Source organism: Schistocerca serialis, chromosome 1 (genome assembly GCF_023864345.2).
Source record: "Schistocerca serialis cubense isolate TAMUIC-IGC-003099 chromosome 1, iqSchSeri2.2, whole genome shotgun sequence".
Lineage (NCBI taxonomy): Eukaryota > Metazoa > Arthropoda > Insecta > Orthoptera > Acrididae > Schistocerca > Schistocerca serialis.
Window position 1 is genome coordinate 89,134,208 of NC_064638.1, and position 27,659 is coordinate 89,161,866.

The 27,659-nt window shown below is 40.0% G+C and overlaps 1 protein-coding gene across 1 annotated transcript in view; it reads left to right on the forward strand.

The window, feature by feature from the left end:
* The first annotated feature begins 511 nt into the window (after positions 1–511).
* The window catches only part of LOC126462401 (uncharacterized), a 108,376-nt gene continuing 81,228 nt past the window's right edge, over positions 512–27,659 (forward strand). Inside the window, exons 1-2 of the mRNA XM_050096070.1 lie at positions 512–678; positions 26,645–26,863. Coding sequence (XP_049952027.1) covers positions 656–678; positions 26,645–26,863 — 242 coding nt within the window. The 5' untranslated portion in view covers positions 512–655. The remainder of the gene's footprint in view (positions 679–26,644; positions 26,864–27,659) is intronic.

Here is a 27,659-nt window from a genome sequence, read left to right on the forward strand (position 1 = left end):
GTGTGTATCTCGCGAAAAAACAACGAAAATAAAATAAGAGAGATCCGAATTCGCATGGCTAACCAACAACTGTTCTTCCCGCAGATCATTTGCGATTGTAATAGAAAAGTGAGGAAGTTCCAGTGGTACCCTAAGATACAACCCTAAGGTGTCTGCCGGAGTACAGATGTAGATGTTGGTGCAGAATGCAGAATGAGAGCAGATACACCTAGTGCCTGTTACTGAAGCTCATGGATGGTGGTGCGGAATGAAAATCAGGCCAATAACTTAAAACGACTTTTAAGTTTTCTATCTGTTACGCCAACTAACTTGACAGTGAGCCAGTAGGGTGGTTCCATAGCCAGTTCATTGGCTCCTGTGGTTGGGGGATGGATGTGCGAGTTTTTGTTATCTGTGGAAAAACGTCGTGAGTGGTCTTCCGTCATTGTTCACTGACGCCAACCGGATCGATTGACCTGGGTTATTTCGCAGTGTGCATTATCTGTGAGTATACGTCAACTTGTTTGACACTGTTGTTGCAGTGGTGTGGTGTGTGTATTTACATTCATTGTAGTGATGTCATTAACGTGTTTTAGGGTGTAGCAGTTCTGTATTCGCTGGTGTAGACACAGTAAAAGTAGAAAATATTTTACCAGTATTCTCAAATTTAAAATTTATGCTCAAAACAAAGATATACAGGTAGGAAATTACTGTGTCTCACAATATCATCTATATGATTAGTAGCGGCAGCTCCTGTTATAGGGAATTTAAAATATTCGTCAGAAATAAAAGTATGCCATTAGGAGATTGCATTTTGTCTCAAGGTATATCCGTAACAAATACGAAAATATACCCAAACAGTCGCACCGATGTACACGATATTGTTATTCTTTAGGACATTCAACATTGAGAACTGTGAAGCATTCTGTGTACGTTTTATATTTATGTATTAAAAATTGTATTACAGATTGATTATCAACGTTTCTCAACTTGAGATATGTTCAGCTTCTATTAACGAATACTGCACATATATTGAAAAACAGACCGGAACCCTGTTATCCGTGTTACTTTTACGTGGCCTGCTAATGAGGGTTGTTGTGCATTCCAATCAGTGGACTGTTTTTATCATTTAGAAAAACGCTTCACATCTCATTTTTGCACCATGAATGAATACGGCTTTTGGTACAGCCTACAAATTAATTGGTGGTAGTGACGAATAATACTGATGTAAAACACCATTGAGTTCCACTGTAATCATCTGAACAGAACATGAAATATACTAATTTCTTGAATTTGCTAAAACGTGGAGCTAGTTTAAAAGTAGCAATGACTTCCAGCAACATAAATAGTTTTGCAAGTGACCGTAAAATGTTTAGGTACAGGGAGGGATTCATTGGTGACAAACTCTATTCCAATGACGAATTTTCTAGTAGAACTGATTTATGAAAATACCTTGTTAATAATATCAAATAAAATGAGTTTTGTATAATAATGTCGGCGTATCTTCAGTACCATAATGTGTTCAGCGTAAATTCAAACTGATTTTCATGTGCACCTCAGTGTGTTACACATTTACATATTTTGTGATTGGCTAGGTTCGATGTGACCTCTGAAATGAAATAACGTTTAAGAGTTTTTGTGTATTCTTGTTGCTTGAGAACCTACACATTATTGATTAAGGAAACAAAAAGTATATCTAATTTAATTATCATGTGGGCATGAACTATTACTGTGGGTATAGCCTTATGTGCGTTAGGGAAACTAAGAAAAAGTGAATCCAGAATGCGTGGGGAATAGACTGCTGCCCTTTAGCTCTTAGAAACGTCACACCACCATGATGTTTCGCAGGTGACGCCCGCATGTCAGACTTTGACTTAGCCCCTTTCTCCACTCCCTGTCAACCTGCCACAAATATTTTTTGTTTGATACTCACCCTTTTACTCCTCCCACCAACGTGTTGGTTTCGTGTATTTAAATGTAGCAATTAAGCAAAATTGCAATGCTGATACAGTTCGTTAACTGTTGAGAACCTTGAGCAAGAGTAATTTTTGTCTTGAACCCTTCGGTTAGGTCTACCTGTTTTGACAAGAAGTCCCCATTCCAAACCTCTGAGACTATTAAAAATGTGAGGTGTCATGAAAATGCAGTGTGGCAGTGTTTCATTAAATAGGAATAATTAAATTTTGTTACAGACTTGCTGGTATAAATCATTAATGACTATAGTTATTTGGTAATAGAAAATCTCAAAATCAACGTTATGCTAGTGCAGAAAGAAAATACAGTGTTTCAAATCAATCCCTACAATATATTAATATTAAGAATATTTAGTGAAAACTCATACTTTTATATTTTTTCTCATTGTGCAGAATCAGTGCCTTCTTTAACAAAAAACTGCAAGATCTTGCTACATCTTAATTGTATTCCTACACTAAAGAAGAAAAATTAAATTGTTGCCAAAAGGAAGGGTATTTTGTTGTTATGACATTGAAAATTGATGTAATGCATTAGTCCTATTCTTTACCTCCGTAAAGTTCTTCAGGTCATTGTGTTCACAAACACATTAAAAAAATTATGATCTGAAATTCTAATAATTTTGAATAATATTTGCTTTAACAAGTATATAAATTATTGATATTTTTAAAAACTTTCTATTTGTAAATTGTCGTCTTTATGAAAAAAATTCCTTTCATGCTTTCACTGCTGCATTATTTTCACTCATTCCATTAAAATTATGACTATATTTCTCTTCTCTCTCAATAGTAAGCACAGCAAGGCTAGTGAGCCTACTTTGTCCCATAAGTTCCCTGATGAATGAAAATACGAGCTTCAGTTTGTTAAAGGATCTACCACATCTAACAGTGAAGACACTGGCCATCAACAGTACTGGTAATTGGGTAGGTACTCTTACACTTGGGAAGACAATGAACTGCACGAGTTCTTCTTCTTCATGATAGTAAGATGTAATTGTGGCTTCATAGCAGTGTCCTGAAGTCCAACATTTCCGGATCATAGTACAGCCTTCCTGTGTCGAGAAGAAACCATGACTTTTTGTCCATTTGTAATTTAGTGATGAGAATCGTACTTTCATTTTTGCGTGAAAAATTCCAGCATTCCTTGTATCACCTTTCCATTTCTTGCACAGCCTGAATCTCTGAACTTCAACTAGCCATCAACTTTCTTTATCTGATGCTCCTTGCATTGTTGACATCTCATTCTTCCCATAGGTCTCATTCTTCCCGAAGTAGCTTACTCACTTACTTGTCTGTTTCTTTACAGAAATTGCCATGAGGAGCCCTCACATCATGTACAAAGCCATGGAAGTTCAAGAAAGTAACTTTTAGCTTTTTTGAACTCTATCTGTGTGAGCTAGAATTTTTTTTGTAGCATCCCAGCAGTGAGTGAATCATAGCTCAGAGTGTGGTTGCCCGTTGACTTCCATCAGATCTGCTCTTCTGAGTCTCATAATTATTGCATCATGCCTTTCAAAAATTGAACTGTCTTTACAAGATACTGCTAGTTGGATGTACTGCTTGTCTTTTTGCCTTCCACATGGTCCCACTTTCAGACATAACAATTCCAGGCACAGCTCAAGTGTCTCTCAGCACACCTCTGAGCTAGAAAAGGAATGCTGGAGCACTTGCATAGCTCTAAAGAATAGTGTCGTAGTCATATCTTGGTTGGCTGAATGCTCACCCACTAAATTCAAAGAGTGGTTAAGACAGTCCACAAACATAGATAGATTATTTTTGCCCTCAATCTTATGGTTAACTCCATTCTTTTGATGCGTTACCACTTCATCATTGTCATTGCACTTTGGCCTAGAATCTTCCATTCCATCCTCTACCAGTTGACACAGGATGTCATTCACAAGGCTTTCTGGCTTATTTTGATAATAAAAAATAAAGGAAAGACAGCTTTCGGTATCTACCCATGATACATCCAAACAGTAGTTAAGTTAGCAAAACCTTGTAATATTTGGCTTTATATATCTTACTGAGTAGATTAAATAATGTAACTGGATAGATAAAAAATTCTACTAACGAAACGGCGGCAGAACATACACACTAAAGACGTTTGTAATTGGTAAGCTTTCTGAGCCAGTAACTCTTTCTTGAGACTTTCCTTCTCATCCCGTGCGGTGATTTTCTCGAAATCTACCCCTTTCCCTAGGCCTCTCCAGTCCTTTTCCTTCACCCCTTAAACCCTTCTGTCTGAAGAATAAGCCACTGGTTGCGAAAGCTGGCCAATTACGACCGTCTTTTATGTGTGTGATCTGTCGCCACTTGGTGAGTAGATTTTTTTTTATCTATCCTGTGAACAGCACATGACATCAGATGAATGAGCTTGTTTTGAAGAAGCAAGAGTTAGTAAGGTGTGGGTAAGGTATGGTGCCTGATTGGTATTCCATTTGGATGAGGTGTTCTTTCATGACAGGATCAAAATTGGTGTGTAGATTTTATAGATGGAGGTTTCCTGCTCTGGGGATGTAATTGTCTCCGTATAGCTGTGCTTTATATTCATACAAAGCCAAATTTTGCATTGCCTGGTATTTTACACATGAATAAGCCTTTTTAAGGTGATGCACAATTTTTCCTTTGTGTCGACAATGTCATTTTGTAGAGTTCTGTCACTCAGTTTTCACTAGTCCTATGATATTTCTTTCATATTAACTCCACTGTATGAAGCATTCACAATGGTCGATTGCGTTTTCATGACGGCCCATTCTTTCATGTGCTTCCCAATGCATACACCTCACATTAGGCTGTCAAGAAAGTGAGAGTTATATTTTAGCTCAAAAGACAAACATCCAAATACTGGAATGTTGGGCACAGAATATAACCATTAACACACCCCTTCATTATTAAAACCAATGTCCAGTTTCCTCTTGAACCAGTATATGCTCATTGATCAGTTATTATCGTCTTGCTCTGGAAGCACATTTGATTGGATACGTTGAACTTTTCCAGGATTCTTGACACTAGATTCTTGTATCATTTCAGCTATTGGGGATTCTCTGCATAATAAGAATCTGCCTCCAGTGAACTTGCACACGGTCTTGTTGCCATTTTCAGTCAAAGTGTCTTCACAACTGTATGCATCCAAATGCAGTTTGCTGTTAGCTTAACTTTAGCTTCAGATGTGCCTAGCAAGTTCAGAAGAGTTCACTAATGGTTTTCAAAAATGTCAAGACATACCACTGATACATCTTTGCTTTACTGTCTCCAATTCTCACCTCTTCTGTCCATTTTTCCACTTTCCTTTTTGTGCAGACCAATATCTACTGGTGGGGAAAGAAGTGACGCACGAAATGATATAAAATTAGCCATACCCAGACAACCACATATATCTTCGCAATGTTGAAGAAATATGACAACTAGTTCAGTTGCAGCATATTTGCAGGTTGTTTTCATTGCAAAATAGGAAAAAAAATCCAAAATAATTCTCAAGATTTTAGCACAGGAGGAAAAAAGTATCACACTGCCAATTCTATTAGTCACCGAATCATGAGCTGATGACTAGGGAACTCATTTTTACCCAGTAATAATGCATTAAATGCATGTCAATTGGTGCACTGAATACATTAAAATATACGTACAATATTTTCATTTGAGTTATTAGATGGGTATACAGTTTAATGTGGTGCTAATTGTCATCTTTCTCATACTCAGAGAATTTTCAGATGGGAAGATTAGGGGAAGTGCTGTAAAAAATCACAGAACTAATTGGAGATCAAACCCATAACCTATGGAATTACAGCCTTACACTTGTATGTTGTGCTACTGAACTGCACAGCGTACAAGTGCTATAAAACCAGTCCAAAAAAAGAAAAGAAAAGGTGGTTTACTGAGTTGCAAACTTCACATATTCACTACCTCCAAAAATGACAGCACTAATGATGTGCACACTAGTTGAATAAGAACAATCACAGTTTTATAACAATATAAAATATGTGTACATAGCTTCTTAGTGTCAGGCAACAATGCACTTGCTCCCTGCAGCTCAATGAGCCTCATGCTAGTTAATGATGTGCAGGATACTTCTGTTGCAGTCATGCCACAGTTTGCCTCTTTATTTGGTTATCGAGATTGTTACAATAGCTAAAAGATGTATCTAAACATTTTAGGATTTTATTCGGTTTAATACAATCCAAAACATTGGACGGCTTGCAATCCAAATTCACTCTGCTTGCAACAGTTTTGTGATTTGGCAGAAATGGTCAGTGAGGAGTAAGGTGGAGGCTGGGACAGGGAGGGAAAGGGATAGCATGTTAGGAGTGTGGGAGGGTGTGTGCTGCTTGTGGAAGCATGCAGGGATGTTGTGAGGATAGGGTAGGACTACTAGGTGCAGTGGGGTGGTTTGGTGGGGAGGGGGGGGGGGGCAGTACACAAGGAGAGACATAAGATACACTGCAGAGTTCCCACCTGCACAGTTCAGAAAAGCTAATGTTGTAGAAAGGATACAGATGGTGCTGGCTGTGAAGCAGTCATTGAAGTGAAGCACATTGTGTTGGGCCACATGTTCAGCAACTGGTGGTCCAGCTGTTTCTTGGCCACAATTTGTGGTGGCCATTCATGTGGGTGGATGACTTGTTGGTTGTCTTGCCTACATAGGAAACAGCACAGCAGTTTCAACTTAGGTTGTAAATCACGTGTCTGGTTTCACAGGTAGCCCTGCCTGATGCTTGTGAACAGACTGGAGTAGGTGGTGGTGGGAAGACATATGGGATGGGTCTTGCATCTAGGTCTGTTGCAGGAATATGAGGCAAGGGGTTGTTGGGAGTGGGTGTGGAGTAGGGATGGACAACGATGCGCAGGTTCATTGGGCAGCAAAATACCATTGTGGGAGGGGTGGGAAAGGTAGTGGGTAGGATATTCCTCATTTCAGGGCACAATAAGTGGCAATTCAAACACTAATGGAGAATGTGATTCAGTTGCTCCACTCATGGGTAGTCACGATGAGAGTGCTCCAAAATGGCTGGATGGTGTGTGTGTGTGTGGGGGGGGGGGGGGGGGGATTGTAGGTGGATAGAGAGTTGAGGTATGGGCGACCTGCTTCTGTAGAAGGTTGGGAGGGTAATTTCGGTGTGTGGAGGCCTCACTGAGAACCGTGATATATATATGGAGAGCGACTGTTTGTCACTTCGGAATGGCCGCGGCCGGCTAGGTTTAATGGGAGAGACTTCTTGGTGTGGAATAGGAAGCAGTTGTTGAAGTGGAAGTACTGCTAGTGGTTGGTGAGATTGATATGGATGGAGGTATTGATGTGGCCATCTTTGAGGTGGTGGTCAACATTGAGGAAAATGGCTTCTTGGGTTTAGGAGGAATGGGTGAAGCAAGTGGGGGAGAATGTGTTGAGATTCTGTAGGAATGTGCATAGGGTGTCCTCATCTTCAGTCCAGATCAGAATCATCAATGAATTTGAACTAGGTGAGAGGTTTGGGATTTGTGGTGGTTAAGGGGGATTCCTCTAGATGGCCCATGGATAGGATGGCATAGCATGGTGTCATGTGGGTGCCCATTGCTGTACCACAGATTTGTTTGTAGATGATGCCTTCAAATGTGAAGCAATTTTGGGTGAGGGTATAGTTAATAATGGTGACCAGGAAGGGGGTTGTAGGTTTGGAATCAGCTGGGCATTGGGAAAGTTGGTGTTCAACAGTGGAAAGATCATGAGCATTGGGAATGTTAGTGCAGAGAAAGGTGGAATCAGTAGTGATGAACAGGATGCTGTGTGGTAAAGGAACAGGAACTGTGGAGAGTCAGTGAAGGAAATGGTTAGTGTCTCTTATTTAGGAAGGTGCTTTAAGGGTAATAGGCTGAAGGCGTTGGGTCCATGAGGGGAGGCATTCTCTCAATGGGGACACAGTAACTAGTCACAGTGGGGTGTCCTTGGTGGATGAGTTGAGGGGTTTTTCGGATGCATGTAGAAAGTAGGAATTCAGGGAATGGTAGACATAAGAAGACATACAGAGATTCAGATGAGGAGAGAGTGGAAATCATGTTGGATTTCTGGAATGGGGTCACTGTGGCAGTGTTTGTAGGTGGACAAATCTGACAGCTGCCAGAGCTGCCAGGTAATCCCTGACTTCAAAACCTGTGTTCGATGGTGGAATTATAAGATCGGGATCAGTTTTTAGTTGGTGGGTTGCTGCTCTTTTTGCAGTTGTAAGGTTGGCTTCCATGTTGTGGTATTTGGGGGATGATGGTGAGGCAAGGTTTGCGGTTAACAAATTTAGAATGTTATCAGGGGGTGATTTGGGAGCAGCGAAGGTGAATCATTGTTGGATGGAGAAGGAAATGTAGGGAGGGTGCAACATTGGCTTTGTGTCAAGACTGGTTGGTAGAGTTGGTAGCTAAAAAGTGTTTCCACTGTAAGGACCAGAAGAAGGAGAGAATGTCTTTAACAAGTCCAACATTATGGAATATGGGAGTGGAGCAGAAGGTGAGTCCTTTGGAAAGTCTTTTCACTGAAAACTCAAAGGTATAGTAGTCTTTATGTTGTGCCTGTCTGTGACTCAACCTCTTTTGTATGTGGTTAGTAGCAATGTATACTTTTCATAATACTGTTGTTATTCCATTCTGTAGTTTCCATTGCTTAACAATGTGATTTTATTGTTTCATTACCAATCATTGCAGAGCTGCAACAAACAAAATACTCTGTGCATTTTGCTGTGTTGGTGTACACTTGTCATGCCAAGTGTTGTTCCATCTAATAGCCATAATAGTCAAAAACAGGAACATATTATTTGTACCTGGAAGAGGTAGATGTTATGTGACTGTCACTTAACGCAGTACACTTCAAATCTACTCGTTTTTTTCATACATCACCACCTCCTTCCCATTTTAGTGCCTTCTGATTCTTCTTCCTCCTCCTCCCCCCCCCCCTCCTCCCCCACCTCCTCCCCCCCTCCTCCCCCCCTCCTCCCCCCCCTCCTCCTCCTCCTCCACTGTCTTCTTCCATTTTCTTTTTGTGCTTCCTCAGTTGTTTCATCCATCACAAAATTACACGGAGATGGCATCCTAGGCACACACCTTGGCTGCCGAATGCAGTTATTGCTCCGGGCACCACCTCATTTGGTTGTACCAAGAAACCGAACTTTCCACTTGATTTACATGTAACTGAATTGATAAAGATGTGAGAGGTTGAATTGCATGGCTCCAGTTGTAATTCATAGTTCTGTATTCAAGGTTAGTATTTTTTCTACAGTTTGTGAAGTGAAGTGAGCAGCTTTACTTTTAGAATCAAGTCTCCGTATCCACAACAGAAAGGTGTTGTGTGGTGATATAATAATGACACGTGTTCAAATGATCTGTAATCATTCAACTGAGAGTTTCATAGTGGTCTTGCCAATGTAGTATAATGCTGCAGAACACCTGTAGCTCAATTGTGACACTAGGTGAAAATCAGTGAATAAGTTTCAGGTTACTAATCCTAAGGTCCAGGTGTCAGGTCTCCGACAGATCAAGGATTTATTATGTCACTTATCAGTTCTTTCACCTCTGACAATGATTTGTAAATGTAAAATACTAAAAGTGGCACTTTGGTCGAGTGTTCACATTAGTGTTAGGTCCAATTCCAAGACTGTCCGGATTATGTCGGTTCAAACATCAGATGATGGCAAGAGTGTACCACTACCATCATGGCCATGTCTGGTAAATCACTGTGGTGTTCAAGCCAACATTGGGTTGAGGACAACTTCATATATTTTACATATGTTATCGTAAACAAAACTTCTTATTGAACACTTATGTCTTAACAAATGGTGGGTCAGGATTAAACACTACTGGGAAAAGTTGTTAGGGTGTACTTTACGGTGAAGCTGCTTGCATAGATGAGAACTGGGGAATGCGAAGGAAAATTTAATGATTTCATAAGGGCCCAACAAATACACCGTCTGTGTTGCGTTTCTTCCTTATATGCTCATGCAGTTAGTTTTTAGAAACCTGCATCAACACAGCTCCAGTATTGCACACATTCAAAGGTTCTATTGGAGTGGACACACGCGGTTCCATAATGGGAGGCAGAAGGTCTCATTGACAGAACTGCCTCACAGGCATGAAACGTATGGTTGTAAAGTGGAAACATAACATGCAGGATCCCACAAGGGTCAGTAGGGCCACACTTGTTTCTAATCGACAAATATGATCTTCCACTAACTTCAAAGAGCTATTCAAAAAGTAATATTTTCAGTCTGCTCCCAATATTAGAGCGTAAACTGTAAAAAGAGCGAGAATCCTTGTTATAGTCACACTGAATGTATGTTGTTATGGTCTTCAGTCCAGAGACTGGTTTGATGCAGCTCTCCATGCTACTCTATCCTGTGCAAGTATTTTCATCTCCAAGTACCTACCGCAACCTACAACCTTCTGAATATGCTTAGTGTATTCATGCCTTGGTCTCCCTCTATGATTTTTACCCTCCACACTGCTCTCCAATACTAAATTGTTGATCCCTTGATGCCTCGGCACATTTCCTACCATCCGATCCCTTCTTCTAGTTAAGTTATGCCACAAATTCCTCTTCTCCCCAATTCTGTTCAGTACCTGCTCATTAGTTGTGTGATTTACCCATCTAATCTTCAGCATTTTTTGTAGCAACACATTTCAAAAGCTTCTATTCTCTTCTTGTTTAAACTATTTATCGTCCATGTTTCACTTCCATACATGGCTACACTCCATACAAATACTTTCAGAAAAGACTTCCTGACACTTAAATCTATAATCGATGTTAACAAATGTTTCTTCTTCAGAAACGATTTCCTTGCCATTGCCAGTCTACATTTTATATCCTCTCTTCCTCGACCATCATCAGTTATTTTGCTTCCCAAATAGCAAAAGTCATTGACTACTTTAACTGTCTCATTTCCTAATCTAATTCCCTCAGCATCACCTGACTTAATTCGACTACGTTCCATTATCCTTGTTTTGCTTTTGTTGATGTTCATCTTATATCCTCCTTTAAAGACACTGTCCATTCCATTCAACTGCCCTACCAGATCCTTTGTTGTCTCTGACAGAATTACAATGTCATCAGCAAACCTCAAAGTTTTTATTTCTTCTCCATGGAGTTTAATTCCTACTCCAAATTTTTCTTTGGTTTCCTTTACTGCTTGCTCAGTACACAGATTGAATAACATCGGAGATAGGCTACCACCCTGTCTCACTCCCTTCTCAACTACTACTTCCCTTTCATGCCCCTCGACTCTTATTACTGCCATCTGGTTTCTGTACAAATTGTAAATAGCTTTATGCTCCCTGTATTTGACCCCTGTCACCTTCAGAATTTGAAAGAGAGTATTCCAGTCAACATTGTCAAATCTTTCTCTAAGTCTACAAATGCTAGAAATATTCTAAGGTAACTCATAGGGTCAGTATTGCCTCACGTGTTCCAACATTTCTACGGAATTCTAATTGACCTTCCCCGAGGTCGGCTTCTACCAGTTTTTCCATTCGTCTGTAAAGAATTCGTATTAGTACTTTGCAACCGTGACTTATTAAACTGATAGATTGGTAATTCTCACATCTGTCAACACTTCCTTTCTTAGGAATTGGAATTATTTTATTCTTCTTGAAGTTTGAGAGTATTTCACCTGTGTCATACATCTTGCTCACCAGATGGTAGAGTTTTGTTAGGGCTGGCTCTCCCAATGCCATCAGTAGTTCTAATGGGATGTTGTCTACTCCTGGGGCCTTGTTTCGACTTAGGTCTTCCAGTGCTCTGTCAAATTCCTCACTCAGTATCATGTCTCCCATTTCGTCTTCATCTACATCCTCTTCCATTTCCATAATATTGTCCTCAAGTACATCGCCCTTGTATAGACCCTCTGTATACTCCTTCCACCTTTCTGCTTTCCCTTCTTTGCTTAGAACTGGGTTTCCATCTGAGCTCTTGATATTCATACAAGTAGTTCTCTTTTCTCCAAAGGTCTCTTTAGTTTTCCTGTTGGCAGTATCTATCTTACACCTAGTGATATATGCCTCTACATCCTCTCATTTGACCTATAGCCATCCCTACTTAGCCATTTTGCAGTTCCTGTCTATCTCATTTTTCAGACATTTGTATTCATTTTTATATTTTCTCCTTTCATCAATTAAATTCAATACCTCTTCTGTTACCCAAGCATTTCTACTAGCCCTCGTCTTTTTACCTACTTGATCCTCTGCTGCCTTCACTATTTCATCTCTCAAAGCTATCCATTCTTCTTCTGCTGTATTTATTTCCTCCGTTCTTGTCAATCATTCACTAATGCTTTTTTTGAAACTCTCTACAATCTCTGGTTCTTTCAGTTTATCCAGGTCCCATCTCCTTACATTCCCACCTTTTTGCAGTTTTGTCAGTTTTAATCTACAGTCCACAACCAATAGATTGTGGTCAGAGTTCACATCTGCCCCTGAATATATACCAATAGCTAAAAACAATGCGTCCAATAACAAGCAGGTCCGCTGTAGGTGGAATGACATGACAGTAGACGGAACACTCAATACAGCATGGAACAAGTTTCTGTGCTGTTCACAGGCTGACGTATAGCTGCCATCCATATGACACACCAGTCCCTCTTTTTGCACCCAGATGGGATGACTTTTCTGATGCCAATTTGCAGCATCGCTGAGTCACCACTGCTATTGACACCCACTGTACACAGGGATACTAAATTCCTCCCCCCTTTAATCAGTGCATAGAGTGGTTAGGTTGTTACACTGGGATAGGAGGCCCTTGGATCATGGGAGTGGTTTGCCATCCATGGAGTCAGACCCTGGTAACACTCAACTCTGTGCTTATGAGTTGAGGTAGTGAGGATGCAGGTTGGACCAGTGAGCGGTTGGTTGATGCAGTGCATGGTTAAGACTGGCTGTGTCATGATGGTGGCGTGGGTATCAAGTCCTCAGGTTGGAAGTAGCGGGAGCACTGTGTGTGAATGCATTCATGGTCAGAGCTGGTTTTGGTGGTGGGCCTTGAGCTTGCAACATGGCCTGTGACGACTACTTGAGGCCTCTACTGGTGTCAGGCCAAATGCATGCTCCCAGAAACAGTCATCCTGGATGTAGGAAGATTTGTACTTGGGCTAGGCACACTGCATGGTGCGCAAGAGGTTTAGCAGGGTTCAATGCTCGTGCCCAGGCAACGTTTCAGACTGATTGGTTCATATTCACATGAGGAAGCTGTGTAATGCTTTCATGACTGGCAGTGTCAGCAAGGCCTTGTGCGTGTGACTTTTGAATGTCCTGATCATCCATCTGGCCTCTTGAGTTGTAGGCCAGGTGGAATTGTGCAGTAATCATTGTTCAATTCCATTACAGAGCCAGAATGCCTTGAAATGTGTAGATGTAAACTAGAGACTTTTCTCATATGCCAGTGTGTGATGCACTTCCTTGATTGCAATAAGTGTAAAGAGTGCATGACTGATGGATAGTGGCAACATTGCAACAAAAGAGAACTTGGAGAGAGCATTCATTACATAGCTCCCAGAAATAGCCCAGCAAAATCAATATGCAGTCCCTCCCATATGTGATATGGACTTGGCTACAGAGAGAAATGCTGTGTCAGGGCTATTTGGTTTAGGAAGCAGGCATAAGAGGAATAGTATGCATGCTCAATTGCTACATCAATATTAGGTAAATGTATGCACTGCTAAAGTAACACCTCCATGTGCATCATCACCCTGTGGGCAAGAAGTAGCTGGAGGATTGGGAGAAGAGATGAAATGATAAACTGGCACTAAGAGTCACCTGAGGCTAATGTTATGACACCGCGTTTTGCATTGAGTCTGTACCACATTGCAAAGTAGTCATGACACAACTTGTCAATGTGGTTTGATAAGCACTCTTGCCTCTTTGACTGCGCCACTGAAAAAACTGTGCCCAGAACTGCGCTATGGGATGATCCTTATCAGTTTGAATTCATCTAGGGGTGGTTGTAGGTGCTGAGGCGAATGTTGAGACACCACTGCATTTGTGCATTGAAACTGTATCACATTGCCAAAGTAATCATGAAACAACTTGTCAATGTGGTTTGATGAACACTCTGACCACCTCGACTGCGTCACTGACAAAACTGTGCACAGAACTGGGCTGTGGACTGACACTGTGACTACCTTGCACTCTCGTGAGTTTGAATTCATCTGTGGTTTGTTGTAGGTGCTGGTTGAGCACAAAACAATCCATTTTCTCCCCATTAATCTAGACATTGGGGTCAGTGGGAAGATGGCGTAGGGTGTCTGCATTAGCATGTTGGCCAAAGTGCCAATTTAGGTTTCATAGTTATAACTACTTGAAAACAATGCCTGCCACTGCACGTGCTGTGCTGTTTTTTCTGGGAACTTGGACCTACACCCAGAAAGTGATATGGTTTGTGGTCATTTAATAGGTGGAATTTAATGCCATACAAATATACATGAAACTTCTCCACGTCAAAAATTATCATTAATTTGGGAGAATAGTTTATTTCATTCACTGTTAATGTTTCTGAAGCATAGGCAATGGGTCTTTAAGATCCACCTGGTGTTTTATGAGACAGAACCACCCTAATCCCACACTGCGGCATGTCTGTTGCGAGCTTCATCCACAAGCCTGGTGTATGCGGTATCAAGCATTGTGTTCTTTTCACACTCCTTAAATAGTTGAAAAGCCTGTTGACATTCTGCTGACCACACAAATCCAGTGTTGTTTTTGTACAGTGGACTTAGTGGGTGAGCAATTTGCACTGCTTGGGGTATAAACTTAGCAGAGTAGATGATTGTTTTCCAAGAAAAGTCCACAGTTGTTTCTGGTTACTGGGCACTAGCAAGTTTATCATGTTGGCTCGGTCGCACATTGGCATAATGCAGGGTGAGTCACCTAACGTTACCGCTGGATATATTTCGTAAACCACATCAAATACTGACGAACCGATTCCACAGACCGAACATGAGGAGAGGGGCTAGTGTAATTGTTTAATACAAACCATACAAAAATTCACGGAAGTATGTTTTTTAACACAAAACTACCTTTTTTTTTTTTAATGGAACCACGTTAGTTTTGTTAGCACATCTGAACATATAAACAAATACGTAATCAGTGCCGTTTGTTGCATTGTAAAATGTTAATTACATCCGGAGATATTGTAACCTAAAGTTGACGCTTGAGTAGCACTCCTCCGCTGTTCGATCGTGTGTATTGGAGAGCACCGAATTACGTAGGGATCCAAAGGGAACGGTGATGGACCTTAGGTACAGAAGAGACTGGAACAGCACATTACGTCCACATGCTAACACCTTTTTATTGGTCTTTTTCACTGACGTACATGTACATTACCATGAGGGGTGAGGTACGTGCACACACGTGGTTTCCGTTTTCAATTACGGAGTGGAACAGTGTGTGTCCCGACATGTCAGGCCAATAGATGTTCAATGTGGTGGCCATCATTTGCTGCACACAATTGCAATCTCTGGCGTAATGAATGTCGTACACGCCGCAGGCTGCCGCAATACGTTGTTTCATATCCTCTGGGGTTGTAGGCACATCACGGCACACATTCTCCTTTAACGTACCCCACAGAAAGAAGTCCAGAGGTGTAAGATCAGGAGAATGGGCTGGCCAATTTATGCGTCCTCCACGTCCTATGAAACGCCCGTCGAACATCCTGTCAAGGATCAGCCTAGTGTTAATTGCGGAATGTGCAGGTGCACAATCATGCTGATACCACATACGTCGACGCGTTTCCAGTGGGACATTTTCGAGCAACGTTGGCAGATCATTCTGTAGAAACGCGATGTATGTTGCAGTGCTCTCCGATACACACGATCGAACAGCGGAGGAGTGCTACTCAAGCGTCAACTTTAGGTTACAATATCTCCGGATGTAATTAACATTTTACGATGCAACAAACGGCACTGATTACGTGTTCGTTTATATGTTCAGATGTGCTAACAAAACTAATGTGGTTCCATTTAAAAAAATGTAGGTTTGTGTTAAAAAACATACTTCCGTGCATTTTTGTATGGTTTGTATTAAACAATTACACTAGCCCCTCTCCTCACGTTCGGTCTGTGGAATCGGTTCGTCAGTATTTGATGTGGTTTACGAAATATATCCAGCGGTAACGTTAGGTGACTCACCCTGTATATTTGCTGGTTGAGAATTAGTCCCAGATATGTAATACTTGGGGTGAAAAGCTGCACATGTTTAACTGATAACGTAATTCTTTTCCGAAACTGCAAAGTTCGTTCTTGTTACAGTGATATTGTTTTCCAAGTAGTCAGTGCTCTGCAGAATACCATGAATCAGTTGTGCCAACTATTTCTGAAATATGACTGGGATGCTATCAATGCCAAACGTTAAGTGATTACACAGGAACATGCTGAATTGCGCGCTTAGGACCTGTAGCTGGTTTGATTGTAGATATGCATCTTTTAAAACAGTTTTTGAATAGTCTTCTCTGGCTAGCTTTGTTGACAAATCCTCTGGCTGTGGTGTAGGTTAGAGGTCAACATATGACTGAGCATTTTTGTTTGCTTTAAAATTGCCACAAATATGTGTAGACATATTGTACTTTTTAGTGATGTCCATTAGATACCGGGGAAATGACACCTAGTTAATGAAGCCGTGTTAGACCGACCTGAAGAACATCTCTGATGGCAAATAGTAGAGGGCAAACTCTTTGTATTGGTTATGGTTTCACAGCAAAATTTTGTGCACAACATAACAAAAGCACTAAAAATGCAGAGAGAGAATCAAGATTGGTAAGTGATCCTGTTTTGATCACTACTTAGATGCTATAAAGGCATATAAAGTGAAAATGTTAACAGTGTCAATTGAATCTACACGTAAGAATGTATGTGTTCAATTTTCTTATACTTAGATGTAAATGGCAATTCTTCAACTAGAGGTGTCTTTTGGCAGTAAGACATGACCCGCCACTGGGCAGTTTTTAGCAGAGATGAGACAAGGTGCTGATAAATGTCTTTATTGATTAATGACACTGCAGCTAACCAGTTGGAACTCCACTAATTGGCCAGAAATGATGTGAGCCAGTGTTAGCTCCTGCTTTGCTTGCTGGATTGTATGCTCAGCTGACATGACTATGTGGAAAGATGTGTCTTCACTGGACTGTGTTGTTACATGATGCTTGTTGACAACTGCTAGGTGTAAGCATTTGCCCTACGCTCAACAGTGAGCGGAACAGTGCGGGCAGATGTTTTGTGTATAATGTTGCCCACACTCGGGGTGTGACTGTAGCTTTGCTGACGTGCAAGGCACAGACGTAAGCGTCAAGAGGGAAGGATGCTTTCGGCCCACCAGTTTTTTATTACACTCGATGCTGAGGGGGAATCATTACAACAGACATACGTAAGTCCCTCATGATGTCAGGAATTTGAATGACCGGGAGTTCTGGTGAGACTTAGGGATGTAAGAAAAAGATGATTAGTGAGAATTATCGCAGTGACTGACCACTTTTAATATCAAAATTTCACTAATGGTGATATACTGAGCCTTGGAAGCAGCCCCAAAAAATTCAGCAGTCTTAAGATCTTTACCAAGACTAGGAGTGGACGTGACCAATGCCATAACTGTCCTATTGGGGAATAGGTGTACAACCACATCATGAATAAATGATTCTACATAATACATAACTTTACAACTGTGACAGTTGAAATTGCACTGTTGCGAGAGACCCTTCAAGGCAGCAGTCGATGCTGTATAAAACTATCCATGTTGTTTGTGACACTGATAAACCTTAGCCTACCTGCAACAAAACATGTCTGATGATCATAGTATTTGATTAACATAGCCCATAGTTAATTATGTTGTTGTCACTGCCACGAGAGTTCCAGGATAGCATAATGCTGTGCTTGCTGTTGTTGCTGTTGCTATTGCTATTTTAGTTCTGTAGCAGTTGCTGCTGCTGCAGTGAAACCTATTGTTGTCAAAGTTCGAGAACTGATGAGCGATAGTACTGGCACTGTGTGTGATTGTGTCATTAAATGCATAATTGGACAAGTTCTTGAGTCACTTTTGTGTCGAATCTCAGTAGAAAAGTGTAAACTAAGTCAGAGTCAGAATCATCATTAGCTATGCACTGATCATATGACAGTAGCGAAAAACACAGTCAAAAAACAAATCAGGGCTGTTGGAGGGGTTGTGATATGATGATAGATTGGAAACAGCAAGGAATAAGCTCCAGTGCAGTCTGCAGACCTGTGTATATCCTTGTTAGTGGCACTGCCCATATGACGCATTAGTCCTGCCTCTTGTGGCCAGACTGGTAGGTTGCCTGATGGCAACTTCCAGCATTTCTGCATCACTGCTGCCATTGGTACCCACTGTAGGTGGGGTACTAAATAATGTCTGCTGATGGCTCAGGCATACAAACTCTACCTTAGGAGAGACAACTCAGACAGTAACTGAGCAAGACTCAAAGTGATTCACAGCTAATCATTTAAGCCTTAATCTCATTAAGGCACACATGATTTCAGACAAACAAAAATTACCTGTTAATGCTAGAAGTATGCAAATTTCTGAGAGGAGAGTGTTCCTGTTCTTATTATTAAATCCATTGTACTCAGTAGAATTCCATGATGTGCTCTGTACTAGTGTAACTGCCTACTAATGTATTTATACAACTGGCCATTAAAATTCCCACACCACGAAGATGACGTGCTACAGACGCGAAATTTAACCAACAGGAAGAAGATGCTGTGATATGCAAATGATTAGCTTTTCACAGCATTCACACAAGGTTGGCGCTGGTGGCGACACGTACAATGTGCTGACATGAGGAAAGTTTCCAACCGATTTCTCAAACACAAACAGCAGTTGAGTAGCATTGCCTGGTGAAACGTTGTTGTGATGCCTCGTGTAAGGAGGAGAAATGCATGTCATCACGTTTCCGACTTTGAAAAAGGTTGGATTGTAGCCTATCGCGATTGCAGTTTATCATATTTTGACATTGCTGCTCGCGTTGATCAAGATCCAATGATTGTTAGCAGAATATGGAATCTGTGGGTTCAGGAGCGTAATACGGAACACCGTGCTGGATCTCAATGACCTCGTATCACTAGCAGTCGAGATGTCAGGCATCTTATCCGCATGGCTGTAACGGATTGTGCAGCCACATCTCGATCCCTGAGTCAACAGATGGGGATGTTTGCAAGACAACAACCATCTGCACGAACAGTTCGACGATGTTTGCAGCAGCATGCACTATCAGTTGGAGACCATGGCTGCGGTTACCCTTGACGCTGCATCACATACAGGAGCGCCTACGATGGTGTACTCAACGACGAACCTGTGTGCACGAATGGCAAAACGTCATTTTTTCAGATAGATCCAGGTTCTGTTTCCAGCATCATGATAGTCGCATCCGTGTTTGGCGACATCGCGATGAACGCACATTGGAAGCGTGTATTTGTCATTTGTCATTGAAACTTATTCACTTATTTGCACCTAATGTCACAATTGAGCTACAGGTGTTCTGTAGCATTATACTACATTGGCAAGACCACTATGAAACTCTCAGTTGAATGACTACAGATCATTTGAACACATGTCATTATTATATCACCAAACAACACCTTTCTATTGTGGCTACAGAGATTTGATTCTAAAAGTAAAGCTGCTCACTTCACAAACTGTAGAAAAAATACTAACCTTGAATACAGAACTATGAATTACAACTGGAGCCATGCAATTCAACCTCTCACATCTTTATCAATTCAGTTACATGTAAATCAAGTGGAAAGTTCGGTTTCTTGGTACAACCAAATGAGGTGGTGCCCGGAGCAATAACTGCATTCGGCAGCGAAGGTGTGTGTCTTGGATGCCATCTCCATGTAATTTTGTGATGGATGAAGCAACTGAGGAAGCACAAAAAGAAAATGGAAGAGGACAGTGGAGGAGGAGGAGGAGGGGGGAGGGGGGGGGGGAGGAGGAAGAAGAAGAAGAAGAAGAAGGCACTAAAATGGGAAGGAGCTGGTGATGTATGAAAAAAAAACGAGTAGATTTGAAGTGTATTGTGTTAAGTGACAGTCACATAAGATCTACCTCTTCCAGGTACAAATAATATGTTCCTGTTTTTGACTGTTATGGCCATTAGATGGAACAACACTTGTCATGCCAAGTGTACACCAACACAGCAAAATGCACAGAGTATTTTGTTTGTTGCAGCTCTGCAATGATTGGTAATGAAACAATAAAATCACATTGTTAAGCAATGGAAACTACAGAATGGAATAACAACAGTATTATGAAAAGTATACATCGCTACTAACCACATACAAAAGAGGTTGAGTCACAGACAGGCACAACATAAAGGCTACTATACCTTTGAGCTTTCAGTGAAAAGACTTTCCAAAGGACTCACCTTCTGCCCCACTCCCAAATTCCATAATGCTGGACTTGTCAAAGACATTCTCTCCTTCTTCTGGTCCTTACAGTGGAAACACTTTTTAGCTACCAACTCTACCAACCAGACTTGACACAAAGCCAATGTTGCGCCCTCCCTACATTTCCTTCTCCATCCAACAGTGATTCACCTTCGCTGCCCCTAAATCACCCCCTGATAACATTCCAAATTTCTTAACGCAAACCTTGCCTCACCATCATCCCCCAAATACCACAACATGTGGCGTGTTTATAATTATGTATTATTTATATTTTAGGACAATTAATCTATAAAAAACACACCACATGTCATAAAGAAAGCATGTAAACCGTCTGAGGATGAATCACAACGATTCGAAACCAGTAACGGTAGCCTTTGAATAAAGGAACTAAAAGTAAATTTTTGGCTGGTTGCTGTCCTAACACCATCAACATTTGTCTTCAAACAACAGCCACGGTCTCCATCATGTCATCATATGACAAAATTGCATACCACAACATGGAGGCCAACCTTACATCTGCAAAAAGAACAGCAATCCACCACCTAAAAACTGATCCCGATCTTATAGTTCCACCCTCAAACATAGGTTTTGAACTGCAGGGATTACCTGGCAGCTCTGGCAGCTGTCAGATTTGTCCACCTACAAACACTGCCACAGTGACCCCATTCCAGAAATCCAACAGGATTTCCACTCTCTCCTCATCCCAGAACTTCTCATCTGAATCTCTATATCTCTTCTTATGTCTACCATTCCCTGAATTCCTACTTTCTACATGCATTCGAAAAGCCCCTCAACTCATCCACCAAGGACACCCTACTGTAACTAGTTACTGTGTCCCCATTGAGAGAATGCCTCCCCTCATGGACCCAACGCCTTCAGCCTATTACCCTTAAAGCACCTTCCTAAATAATAGACACTAACCATTTCCTTCACTGACTCTCCACAGTTCCTGTTCCTTTACCACACAGCATCCTGTTCATCACTACTGATTCCACCTTTCTCTGCACTAACATTCCCAATGCTCATGATCTTTCCACTGTTGAACACCAACTTTCCCAATGCCCAGCTGATTCCAAACCTACAACCCCCTTCCTGGTCACCATTATTAACTATACCCTCACCCAAAATTGCTTCACATTTGAAGGCATCATCTACAAACAAATCTGTGGTACAGCAATGGGCACTCACATGACACCATGCTATCCCATCCTATTCATGGGCCATCTAGAGGAATCCTCCTTAACCACCACAAATCCCAAACCTCTCAACTAGTTCAAATTCATTGATGATTCTGATCTGGACTGAGGCTGAGGACACCCTATGCACATTCGTACAGAATCTCAACACATTCTCCCCCACTTGCTTCACCCATTCCTCCTAAACCCAAGAAGCCACCTTCCTCAATGTTGACCACCACCCGAAAGATGGCTACATCAATACCTCCATCCATATTAATCCCACCAACCACTAGCAATACTTCCATTTCGACAACTGCTTCCCATTCCACACCCGGCGTCATGGTATGGGGTGTCATTGGTTACACGTCTCGGTCACTTCTTGTTCGCATTGACGGCACTTTGAACAGTGGACGTTACATTTCAGATATGTTACGACCTGTGGCTCTACCCTTTAGTTGATCCCTGCGAAACCCTACATTTCAGCAGGATAATGCATGACCGCATGTTGCAGGTCCTGTACGGGCCTTTCTGGATACAGAAAATGTTCTACTGCTGCCCTAGTCAGCACATTCTCCAGATCTCTCACCAATTGAAAATGTCTAGTCAATGGTGGCCGAGCAGCTGGCTCATCAAAATACGCCAGTCAGTACTCTTGATGAACTGTGGTATCGTGTTGAAGCTGCATGGGCAGCTGTACCTGTACATGACATCCAAGCTCTGTTTGACTCAATGCCCACGCGTATCAAGGCCATTATTATGGCCCGAGGTGGTTGTTCTGGGTACTGATTTCTCAGGATCTATGCACCCAAATTGCGTGAAAATGTAATCACATGTCAGTTCTAGTATAATATATTTGTTCAATGAATACCCGTTTATCATCTGCATTTCTTCTTGGTGTAGCAATTTTAATGGCCAGTGGTGTATATAAAATTGCATATTAAGAAATTTTAGTGACATAAGGGGCTAGGATACTGATGAAGTCTGTTGCATTATTTATGGCAATGTGACTTTGAACAAGTCAAAATGGAACCAAAGTACAGTTTAACAATTTACAAAGCTCGTCCAAACATTTTCTGACATTAAGAGCATCTCACATTGTGCTGGCCTAAAGACAAGTATGTTGGCTTATTTTGCATATTTTCAATTCTTGCCGCCTTTTGGATTATCATTTGGGCAGTGCACCTAAAACAAATAATAGCCCTAACCCTAATAACAGGGCTATAAATGATGAGTTACACATAGTAAATGTATTTAGTAAAATGTAGTAGGAATTATAGGGAAAAAAATCGAAGAGAAAAATCGCAGCAGTATGTTGGAAAAGTAACTCTCATAAAAGTCAATTTTATAAATGTACTACCATCTTCTCTTTCTGAAATTAAGAAACTCGTATTTTCTTCCAAAAATGAAAGATTGCAACTCAGAAATCAAACCACATATATTTATGGATATTTCTTTAGTTTGCAGTCGGAAGTAACTGCTGTAAAAAATAAAAATAAAAAAAAAAAATCCAACTCTCAAAATCAGTTACTCTTCCAAGGAATAAACAATGCACTTCATGGTTTGACCTCTTTTTCCCACAAGCTCAACTGGTTTTAATGGTATCTCCAATAGAGTAATAAAGATTTGTTCCCATATAATAAGTCCGGTTTTATCTGAAATATGTAATGCATCACTAATTCAAGGCACTTTTCGTGAGAGACTCAAATATACCATCGTTAAACCTATATTTAAGAAAGGTGATAAGAGAGATGTCAATAACTACCAACCTCTTTCACTCCTGACATCATTTTCCAAAATTTTGTGAAGGTGATAGAATCTAGAATATCTCACCTTAGCAACAGTAATATCCCGAATAAGTCAGAGTTTTGGTTTCAGAAGAGTTGCTCTTCTGAGAATGGCAGTTACATGTTCACTCATCAAATTTTACAACCATTAAATAATAAAATAGTGCCAGTTGATATTTTTTGTGTTCTATCTAAGGCATTTGCCTGTGTAATCATAGTATTCTCCTCGATAAATTGAAGTTTTATGGGATTGATGGTACAGCCAACCAATTAATGCTGTCATAGCTGATGAAAAAAAAGTTAAGTTGTACTTAATAATTCAACCAATGAAATGATTGCATGGCATTGTTAGACAGGAGGCCCCATGCGGGGGAGTTCAGCCTCCGTATTGCAAGTCCTTTTTAGTTGACGCCACATCGGCGACTTGTGAGTCAATGATGATGATGGACACACAACACCCAGTCCCCTGCCGGGAATCGAACCCGGCCCCCCTGTGTGGTGGGTGGTAATGCTACAGCTACACTACGGAGGCAGACATCCAACGAATATAGTCCAGGGACGTAAATCTGACTGGGGAGAAATCATGTATGGGGTTCCCTAAGGCTCAAGTTAGGTCTATTATTGTTCCTCGTATGTTTAAATTATATTCCGTCTAATATATAACAAGCAGAATTATTTCATTTTGCAGATAACAATAGTTATGTCAATAATCCAAGCATATGTACAGAAACAGAAGAAATGGTAAACAATATTTTTAAAAGTATGTTTGACTGGTTTTCTGCGAATAGTCTCGCCTTCAATTTTAAAAAGACTCAACACATTCACTTCTGGACATCGAGACATTTTACACGGTTATAAATGTAACACATGGTGAGAAAATAATAAATAGGGTGGGAACTTCAAAATTCTTAAGTGTCCATATTTATGAGAAGAATTTAAAGTGGAGAAAGCACATTTTGGCAAACTTAGTTCAGCCACATTTGCACTTAGAATCATTGCAAATTTTTGGGAAGAGTCTAATCAGTAAGTTTGTCATATTTTGTATATTTTTATTCAGTAATGTTCTGGGGTAACTCATCTTTAAGAAGGAAAGTTTTTCTTGCTCAAAAAAGGACTATGTGGTGCTCACCAATGATCAACTGGTAGACATCTCTTTAAGGAGTTGCGCATTCGGACTACAACTTCACAGTATGTTTATTCCCTCATGGAGTTTGCTGTAAGTAATCCACTACAGTTGGAAAGGAACAGTGATGTACATTATCCCTATACCAGAAGGAAAAATGACATTCATTACATCACATTAAGGTTGTCTTTAGCACAGAAAGGTATACACAGTGCTGCAGTTAAAATTTTTGATTACTTACCCTATGATATAAAATGTCTGACAGACAGCAAAGTACAATTTGAAAACAAACAGAAAAAGTTTCTCCTTGACAGCTACTCCTATTCCACAGAAGAATTTTTGGTATTGCAATGTGTAAAAGGTGATGGGGATAATTACTCACTCACATCTGTGTCTTTTATATATTAAAACAAATAGTCTTAAAAATGTTCAGCATGTAGTCATATTTAGATTAATTTGCAATGTGAATGTAAAATGACTTTTTCCACACATTGTGAAAAATGATTCATGGATCATGAAACTAAGTAAGTATTTATTCAGCAGAAGTGAGCAGTAAGCCTATCATGATTATTCCGTAATGGTTTTTATTGCCAATGATAAAATTCAGTTCTGGCAGAACTTTGATGTACACAATCACAGTACAAAAGTAGTTTACTTGTAGACTTCGCCTTCTTGTCTGGAATTCAGAGGGGGGTTATGTACTTTTGTGCCAATGTACTCAACAAGCTCACATCTTTCATAAAGTAGGAAATTGGAAATCCCAACCATTTCTGAGGAAAGTTGAAAAATTCCTCATTAACCACACTTCCTATAAATTATTTGAATATCTACAAGATTCAAGTATTGAATAATTTTGTTAGCTTTGTGACAAGTATTACTGTTTGTTGTAAAGCTGCGTGATACAAAGTAATTTGCTGTAAACAGGACTTAGTATTTACTGGTGTAGGTAACTATTTTCTTTGAAAAATACAAACAAGTAAATATTAAGCTAACAGTAGCAGACAAACAGTTGAGAAGGCAGCAGCTTTTTCAAAATGGCAGCTCTCTTTCTGATGTACTTAATTAAATTTAGCTGGCATAATTGTGGATAGGATTAAGCATTGTAGTGATATTTTATTGTTAATAGTACACAAATTAAGTTTCTGCCAGTTGCTTGTTTTTTGTCGCTGTATACTTCAACTTGTTCTACATACCTAAGGTTCTCCTTCTTGATGGGATGAATGAAATACAACAAGTGAATGAATGGACTCTAGTTTGGCATTGAGTTCACCTTATTTCAACCACTGCTGTATTTTTATACAGAAGTCAAGATATTTTGTGTGATTAAATGTGAGTAATGGTTGCAGCTTGTACTACGTAAAAGTGAAGGAAATTTATTCATTCATGCAGGGATCATTTTACAGTGATTATGCTAGATACTCCATACTTGTGGCACCTGTGTGGTGATGTTTGAATCAACTTTTGTAAATGCTATGCTAAGTAATAGTTGGCAATTATGGAAAATAGCTGCTAAGGTAAATGAATGGTGGGATCTGAAAAATCAGTTGCATTACTTGATGTCAGTGAGGGATTAATATTGCAGATCTTGTGGAGTATGTCACCATACGAGATGGTGCAGTGGTTAAGGTGTCAGAGGAGCAGAGCTAAAATCCTCATACATTGATTTAAATCTCTTCCAACAATCCTGAAGGAAAGTACCAATAAAATTTATTAGGAAAAGCTGTGACTGATTTCCTTCCCCATCCTTGTTAAGTTTGAACTTTTGCTATGTCTTTAATTGATGAATGGTATTTTAGACCATAATATTTCTTTCTGTTTTGGACCCAGACATTGAACATTAATGGCACCAAAACTTGTAATGCCTCAACTATGTGAAATGATAACGTAACTGGTCATATCTTTGAGAAACCTTTTTTTACTATTTGTTTAACTTCAGTTTTACTTTGTATTGACAAATGTACAAGTATAGTAGAGAGGAAATCAAAACTTGATTTTTTTTCCCCCCCCTCTTCGGAAATCTCATTGATGTGTGTATTTCTGCAGTTATTATTGTAGATGTGTCAGCTAATTTACTGCTATGACATAAAACCATCATTTAATAAGAAAGCCATAGTTTATTTATTTGACAGCATTTCTATTTTTCTGGTCTTAAATACTGCATTGCTCTAAAAAAAATATATATGCTGTTAAACCTAATACTGTTTTTTCCTTTTTGTTCCAGAAACAGGGTCAGGATTATATATTTCATTGCATTTATCTCTTTGTTATACAATGAGTATCTCAGTTACACAATGCACAGATATGTTCTCTGGCCAAATCTTACCTGTGAGAAATCTCATGAGTGTGTCAGCATTCTCTTTGTTGCTGATCCACAAATTATCGGTGAACAATTTGAGATGCCATTTCCTGTTGGGACCTTAGCTAGGTGGGACTGTGACAGGTAACGCAGAAATGAATTTATTTGTATAGACTTACATATTTGTGTGCATATATTTTCAAGTGCTTATAAAAAAACTGTTATGTATGTACTAGCTGTTGTGGTACAAATATGGATGCCTATATTGGACAGGAATTTACAGATTAAAATTAGACACAAATACAGCACTATGGAAAGGATAGATTGCTACTCACCACATAGAGGAAGTATCAAGCTGCAGACAGCCACAAGGAAACGTTCAAGAAAACCAATACTAATCAATTGTAGCTGACAAAACATAAATAAAAGCTGACAGTTATGAGAAATATTGGATGGTTATTGTGTCAAATCTGAATATTCTGTTAGAGGATATACATTGTAAAATAATATTTGCCTATATTTTATGATTTTGGCAATTTTAAATCTTATTTTCCAGAGCCAGTGCTGCAGAATGTCATTGGTTCTAAGACCCACAGTACTTCAATTGCCCACTTCATGACTTCTTACTTACCAACTTCCATATTTTCACTGCTTCTTTTCTTTTCTATGTTGCACTGTCTGGCAGTGTCATCCTTGACCTATAGTTCTGGCTGATTTTTCTGCTTAATCTTGAAGTAGATCCAGTTCCTCCTCCTCGCCATGTAAACAATCTTCCAATTCTGAAATCTAGCACTTTTATCATTTCATGTTTTGTAAGTTTACTCTGCTATATGGAAAGTAGCTGTTACTTGTGTTAAGTTACAAATGCTGTAACAATATGCCACTGGAATAGTCTCTATTTTTTTCCAAAACTAGTAACAGTTTTGTCACTTTCTCTGTT